The sequence below is a fragment of the Charadrius vociferus genome, unplaced genomic scaffold (genome assembly GCF_000708025.1).
Source record: "Charadrius vociferus isolate BGI_N301 unplaced genomic scaffold, ASM70802v2 scaffold835, whole genome shotgun sequence".
NCBI classification, from domain to species: Eukaryota; Metazoa; Chordata; class Aves; order Charadriiformes; family Charadriidae; genus Charadrius; species Charadrius vociferus.
This window is the reverse complement of record NW_009648449.1, coordinates 75,078-83,164: the sequence shown is the minus strand read 5'-3', so window position 1 is coordinate 83,164 and position 8,087 is coordinate 75,078. Positions and strand designations below refer to the sequence as shown.

The 8,087-nt window shown below is 34.2% G+C and overlaps 1 protein-coding gene across 1 annotated transcript in view; it reads right to left on the bottom strand.

Moving 5' to 3' along the window:
* Positions 1 to 2,107: 2,107 nt before the first annotated feature.
* PPP1R42 (protein phosphatase 1, regulatory subunit 42) overlaps positions 2,108 to 8,087 on the bottom strand; it is a 14,134-nt gene continuing 8,154 nt past the window's right edge. Inside the window, exons 5-7 of the mRNA XM_009885566.1 lie at positions 5,004 to 5,121; positions 3,554 to 3,682; positions 2,108 to 2,244 (exon numbers count right to left, since the gene is read on the bottom strand). Of these exons, the coding sequence (XP_009883868.1) occupies positions 2,108 to 2,244; positions 3,554 to 3,682; positions 5,004 to 5,121 (384 nt within the window). The remainder of the gene's footprint in view (positions 2,245 to 3,553; positions 3,683 to 5,003; positions 5,122 to 8,087) is intronic.

Below are 8,087 nucleotides of genomic sequence, written 5' to 3'. Positions count from 1 at the left end.
TTGAGTTATTTTTCCCCCCCAAAAAAGCATTTTAAAGAATTCACAACCTCTAACCAATTCCCAAGACTCTTTGGTTTCCATGGAATTCCACCAGTAACAAGATTAGAGTATTTCTCAAGATCAGTGATTACACATGAAATTGTAATGTACAGCAACCTTCAGTGTCCAAGATAAAAGTCCCGCTTAAAAGTTTTTTGAAAATATTAAATGCATGCCATCTGACTGTAGCTTATTCCAACCTTTATGTGGATCAGAGTAAATTCTTCTAGACTAATAGTAGGAAAAAAATCAAAATCACTGAAATTGTTTAATTTGCAAATGTGAATTAATACAAATATAGACATTTTATTCCAATCAAGTACGAACGATGCAATCTTTGCCTTTCTAGGGTCAAAAGCAATTTCAACAGGGCCATGATTGTACTCCAGCTTAACCCTGGGAAAATTTTTGTCAAGCAAAGAAGCTCAACAACTGGACAGCTTTTTAACATAGTAGAGCAGTATCAGAATGCTTTATGTCAAAGGAAATAGTGGAAGTTGTTACGCTGATGAAAGTAACTTTCTGAGAGGTGCTGTACAAGCATGTTCCATTCTTTATTAGAACTAAAGGGAATTGTAAATGAAAAGTGTAGTTTTATTCAGCCTGGCCCAAAAGACACAGCCTGGCCCAAAAGACAGAATGCCAATAAAGATGAAATGCAGGCTGACAGAACACTGAACATGTGGATAAACTCATTTTACAATGGAATTAAAAGAAAAAAAATGCATGTTTGTATGGCATGAGTATTAAGCCCTCTAAATTTCACAAGCCTGGACTATTCACTGGGAAATAATCACACAGTAGTACTATTTTGTGATAACTAGTGCATTGTTCCTTCAGTCCTTGTTTTTAAACTTCTCCACTCCTGCAGCAGGAAAAAAAAATCAAGAATGGGCACGTATATGACAAGTTCAGTTTCTTTTTAGGCCAGAATATATCCATTGTCATATGCAGAACAAAAATGATACTGTGGAAGAGAGCAGCTCTATGATTTGTAATTCTTCTTCCCTTCTCAAAGGAAAGGCAGCTATTTTTAATCAGAACAAATAATCATTAGGAACAAAATGGATGGAATGGAAAGTGGTAAGTTGTCAAGAACAAAACAGTATTAAATGTTTGTCAGTTACATTTTCAAACATACTAATAAATTCTGATTTGAGCATGAAATAAAACACTACATTTAGTAACATAGTTACAAAAGAATACCTGTCAGTTGAATTTAATTATTCATTTTATCTACAGCATTGCATAAGTGATGATTTTTTTGTTAGCCAGTACAGCTGATAAATGATAAAACAGTTAGGTTAAAAGTTACATTAAAAATCTGAAAGGAGTGATATTAGGTCCCAAATACTGAACTAAACTAAACTATTACTACAGGTAAATCTGGAAAAACTATAGGTTCCAAACTGCAAATCCCAATGAACAGGTTTTGTTTCCACAAATATTTGCATCAGAGTTCACAAGGCTGCTTATGTGAGTAAGGAATACACATGCTAAACTCTGAATAGTTTAAATTCATCTAATGTCTAAATGTCTGTAAGGCACACTCATCAGATTTTCTTTCTTGATTATCTTGATGGTCTTGAGCTGATGCTACAGGAAAATGCTAATCAAGTCTCTAATAGACTGGAACATGTCTATTAGAAGTAAGCTATAAGGATGAAAAGGGATTGTTTCTCCTTCTGCGTATTACTGAGTACATGGGATCAACCTTCACCAATATTGTTGACAGTAACTGTACTTCCAAGAATTAGCTTCCACACCATTTTACCTTTGTGGAAGGTTACAATGGAATGCGTATGACAGAAACTAGTAACACTGCAGTAAAGTTGTTACTATTAGCTAGTCTACTGATTTTTAACCATAAACTGACATCTATTATCCTGTCTTTCAAAGAAATAAAGACAACAAATATAACATGTTTAAAAAACTCTGAAACTTATTTCAGATGAAATTCTATCTTCATGTACTCATTTTCCAACTGATTCAGTAAGAGCTGTACAAGCAATAACCAACAGAACTAAGAGGCAGATGTCTGAGGAACATACCTGAGTTTTCATCTGACCTATTTTTTATCCAGAATTCTTGGCAGAGGTTCTCTTTTAAGTTTTTGCATCTCAGACAAAACTAAAAAATTTGTTTTTTCTTTCACAGATGGACTGTAGTGAAAGGGAAGAATAGGATAAGGTGTTTCAAAGTCAGCTGTGGAAAACAAAGAAAAAAGGATTAATTCAATATCCCAAGTCCAACTGTATCTATTTTAATATTCAGTATGATTGATCAGAGGTTCCAATATATCTTGTTATAGAAAACGGTGTAATAAGCCTTAGGGTAAAATGCCTCTAATTTGATAACTGAGAATAGAAAACTTTGTATGAAATTATGGAAAGTGCTGCAAACACTCATGAAGGTGACTATTAAAGCAGGTATTCTCATTCAGGTGGAGTTATTTGAAAGGGAGTAAATTCAAATACATAGCACCTCCTTATATCAGTAGTTATTCAGAAGATGGAATATTACTTTCAGAACCGTTGCCATTCACATATGGCTTTCAAACACTGAGCAGACTGCAACCTTCTTGGGGCTGAGGCTGATGGGCTGAGTGCTTTTCCCTTCATGTCTTCAAAAAGTACTGGTCTTCATGAGATTTCATGAATAAATAATTTGAGATAGTATGGCCACAAAGAACATGCTCTCTCCCCCGAGTTATATATCACAGTTTGTCTTCTGAAAACAATCGTGTAACTGCCACCAATTTTATTTTATGAATATGGTCATTCAAACCATTTTGAGTAATTTGAAGTCTAATGTCTGTTTCCAAATCCTGCAAGATAGCAGATATGCTGTTAAGTCATTTATGTTTTAATCTGCAGTCAACTCTACAGCAACAACAACCACTACCCCACCATTTTTTAAAAATTGCAGTCTATTTCAGGTTTTGCTTGAGTTTCAAAATTAATTTGTTTTCCCTCTTCAAGAACCTGTTGCCTTTTCTTTTAGGTTTAAGGCTTTTTTTCCTCCAAGACTTTTGATTTCTTCCCAAGTTTAAAACTTTTACTTCTGCGAGACATGCATTTTGTGAAGGCCTTTAAAAGGACTGGCACTTTACACAGATAAAGTATCAACAAATTATGGCTTATTAATACTTATTACAAGCAATTACCAACAAATAGATTTTAAGTCAAATGTATTTAATGCATATTTATTCGAGAATGCCCAATGTTTTGGTGTTTTTTTTTTAATATATGGAAAGTAATCATGTATATTTACAAACATTCAAAATGTACTACCTACTTTTCCATAATTCTGGGAGACTTTGATGGGAGGAAAAAACTACCTCATAAACTAGTGCTAAAATTAAATTTTATATTGGAAAAGTCCAATTTCTATTCTTGTGCTTTGGACTCACCACCAGTACAAATCTCATGCCTAGTATATTTACTATTAGCTGCTATTTTATTATTTCTATAATATTTCAAACAATCATGAAGTAATTGATTAGCTTGCTTACAAAAATGTAGATGGACTCCACGTTCATTTGTCATTCTTTCTTTGTTTTTTTTCCTGGCAGCTTTGGAGGCTTTCCAATTCACTAGGAACTGTCTTTCCATTTCTTTAATTTCTTTCCCATCAAGAGATTCTGTCAAAGAGAAGAGAACATTTTCTGTGATACCCAAAGTTAATGAAAAGGCTGTAGAAAGTTGTGTGTAATGTGTACTAGTCTATATTTGCTCTCTTCAAATCTTTTTTCCTCTTTTTATGCTTTTGGCAAAAAAAATAGCCAATACACCTCGATATTCATATTTTAATTAGCTGCAAAAGTGAGTTGACGCATCTTAATTCCAAAAGAAAGCATCTAATATTTTTGCAACTTTTAAGGGAAATACGTATATATATTCACAATCAGTTAACATGCAACACCTTGTAGAAAGTTCTGAAGAGAAAGTGTGCTCTTACACAAAATATATATATAGATGCAGAAATTCAGGATAAGAGAGAACCTGCATGGCTTAGCAATCAAGGAATCTTTCTGATCGTGAAGACAGACAGATTTGGCTCTGTAAGATTAACTTTACTCACTTTAATGCCATAAGGCTTATCCTCTATGTTGTCTTGGTTGCATCTGCATTTTTGAGTCAGACCAAATGAAATACCTAATTTGGCCTCAAATTTAGGTTTCATTACAATTGTCTTAAGACCCTGTTATTTTCATTGTGCAGGTAGGATTTTTCTTTCTCTTAATGGCCAATATTTTGTACTCTCAGAAAAAAGAAAAACAAATTTTGTAATTACAGCTTTTAAGATAATTGCCGCCTTTACCCAAAAAAGTAAAAAATGAGCAATTTTTTTTTTACTTGTTTCTACAGAATGAATACTTGCATATGGAAGACTAAGTTGATTCCTATTATGCTAGAATTATCTCAAAATAATAACGTTAACGGCATCACAGTAAAGTTAAGATTAACAAATTAACAAATATAGTCATAATGTAAGTGTAAACTGCTGTTATGTTTAAGGAGAAATGTTACATAACAAATTAAAACATGGTGTTTTTAACCTGTGCAACTGAAGCTGTACAACTGAAAACCTAAGCAACTACTACAGGCTCGTAGGGGACTAGACTAAACTTATCTTTGAAAATCAGTTTCACAACATCTGGAATATGAACACAGAAAAGTATTATTGTCTTATAATGATCTTGCTAATCATCAATCACTAAAACTAATGATTAATACATGAATAGCAAAAGCTGAGCAACAGCGTTTGTGCAGTTGATTATATAAGCAGTTTTAGCTACATTACCTGTACATAAATTAAAAAGTCATAATTTGACATAAATATTATAGTAATTGTGTTTACCTACACAGTGAAATTCAAGTACGATTAATGTAGCAGTTATTTTCTAAAACAGTGAGGGTTATGGGTGGGGTTTTGGGCTGGCTATTGGTTTTATTTTTTACCTAGAGTCCGTGACTGTACTACAATCCTGTCCCTGTACTTTGGTTTGTGGCAGATGGGGTTTCCTGCCAGATCCATTCTGCGTAGCTTTGTCCATTTGTTTAACACAACCTCCAAATCCTGCAGTTGGTACAAGAACAGAACAGAGTAAAATTCAATAGCAACGCGATTTGTTCAGCCAGGCACAAATCCTGCACACAGAAGTAACCTCAGTAAGACTATTCCTGTATTAATATGCACATTAAGAATCTGCATTTTGAAATAGAGTTGTGCGTAACATTCCCTGAATATATCATAATTGCACAGAAGAAATGGTGATGCGGTTGGGAAACTCCACGTTTTTAAGGGTACAGTTATGTCAGATATGGAAAATTACAACTAATATCCCACTTATAAGCACCTAAAGCTGAGGAATTACCAGCCAAAAGATTTCCATAATACATGGTCTCACAGAGCCCTTAAGAGTATCAGTGACTGATTTTGAAAAAATTTGTGGAAGAATAAATACTTTACAAGGAAGGAACAGACTAAAAAAAGCTAAACAGTGTGCAAACCACAGTAGACTGCCTCTTTATATATACTTAAAACTGTATTTTACAGGAGAAACAGTAATCCCCCCCCTACATAACTGTGGGTGGTCAGTTATAGTATTGGCCCAAATAGTGAAATTTTTGAAATATACCTCCATCTGGGTTTCTGTCTGGCTACCCAAGGGCAGTATGACCTAAATAAAACTTCTTCTGTCTTTTAAATACAATAAATTCAAGTTAAAAGGATGCAAAGCTTAGCAGGTTGGTCCTTTCTGCTCAGATGCCCTACTTTCTGAAATAGTTTGCTTTCAAAATTTCACTTAACTGTCATTCTTGATAGGCTTTCTTATATATGTAAAAAGCTTAAGCAGGGATTCAAAACAATCTATATGAATAAAAGAAGAGAGAGAATTTATGTTCTACAGTTGTAATAATTTGGAAAAAATCTACTAATCATGATGTGACAGATTCTAAACTATGAAGTCTAGAATTTTGTAGCTTCATGCTGATAAAGAAGAATCTAGCGATGTGATATCTCTTAGCTCCTTCAAATTTAGAAAATCACCTGGGTAACACAAGCAAGGAGAATTCCAGTTTTGCAGGCTCTACTCCCTTGGTAGAAAATCCTCCTGGGAATATTCTATGGGTTATAGAATGCACGTTTTGAAAAATCACATGGAAGAGGAACCGGCAGCACACCCTCACACCTTCAAACCATATCGATGACAGTGATATCGTCTAACATCTGCTGTTATCCAGTGATGACAATGTCTTTTCAGAGAAATAGAGAGCAAAAGTCGGGTGCTGTGAGGAGCAAGACTGATAAAACAATGCAAGAAACTCTGACGATCAGTCCACATGAAGAAATGTTGATAAATCTCATAATGTTACACAGCGAAGCTTTATCAGCATGTATCAAAATAGCAATACGATAACCCCCACCAGCTTAGGTGCTAACACTTAATTACAGACACAACAACTTAGGGGAAAAATATTTTAGGCTAGGCTTATTTAAAAAGAAATAGCATTTAGCAAGGGTATTTATTTATTCTTACCCGAGCATTCAGGCATTCTCACTGAAATCTGTAATGTGTTCTAGATTTCACTAGAAAGAATTTTTTCAGGTAATAGTTTTGCAACACAAAATTGTCTATTACTGAAATAAAATGTATACAGATTAACTTTGATGAATGTATACAAAGAGTCCTGTAGATTTTTGTTAGCTGTTACTTACTTGATAAATGACCCAGAACATGCTTACTCCAGTGTATGTTTATCTAAGAGCACACTAATCCTGTGCTGAAATATGATTACCCTTTCGATACGCTCTAGTTGTTCATTGCCTTCCTGTCTCTAATAAAGTGCTTTCACTTCCCAGCCTTTCAATAAGCTGTACTAGAGGGACCAGACACTCTTCTGGGCAGTCTCCGTTTGATAAATGATCATGTCATGCTATCACTTCGAGGTCTGCTACAAAATACTGACGAGCAAATTATATTCCATCGGGCAGGGGCAGAGGGGGAAGGGCAAGTGCCTTAGTAGGCAGCTGTAGTGCTGGCAATAACATTCTTACCAATTAACGATGGCCATTTAAGAATTGGTATTTGACCAGTATGCTCCAGTTTTTATCGGAAATGTCTAGTCCAACTGCCCTAACTACATCTACAGACAGCAATTTGTCACCATTTTGACTACCTGTCATAATCTCTTTGGGAAAATCTATAATTTTTCTCTTGTTCCTGACTCAATTCTGAAGTGAATGAATTCATCTTTTGTGATATCCTCTTGTCATAATCAATACCGGGCAGAGGTTGAATAAATTAAAGACTTAGGAAATACAGATTTTTATAGGTATTTCTAGCTAGTATGTTCCAAGTACTCACACAAGTCATAATCTTCCCAAAACTAGTGTAATTAATAAATAAATAACAGTCTGGGTTTTTGTAAGCAGGAACAGTTGTGGAATTTTTTAATAGGAATAGTGTTTTAAAAAATTCTCTTAGTATTCCAACCCAAATACACTGCAGCCTAGAAGTCCTTGTGAACCTGACTAAAGTAAACCCAAAGCTTGATAGGATAAATAAATGAAGTAGCAAGCGACAGCAAACAAAGAAAAGCCAATTCTATTGAAATAAATTATATGCTCGATAACTGACCTAAGACATGCTTTTTACATGTGGTAGCTAGTCACAGGAAGTTATTTTGCATGAATTAAGAAAAATTACTTAATTTTGTTCTGTCTACTCTCCAGTCTGTATTATATAAATTTCAGTCATGTGAAACAAGGTCATATGCCTTGATGTCTGTTAATTATGCTAACAATGTCCTGAATTAGCCAGAACCTTAAGTGCTTGAATTTACTAGCCCTAATTTTCAACTATGTTGAAATCAACATGGCAGTGTTGAAAAGAGAGGAAGTATGGGTTTTCACAATAATGTGAAAAAAATTGAGATAAATGTTTAGATATAAAATAATTATACTAATTATGCAAAAGTGGGAAAAGTCTGCATGAGAACATTGTATTCATGCATTTCTTATGCATTTCACATTTCCCT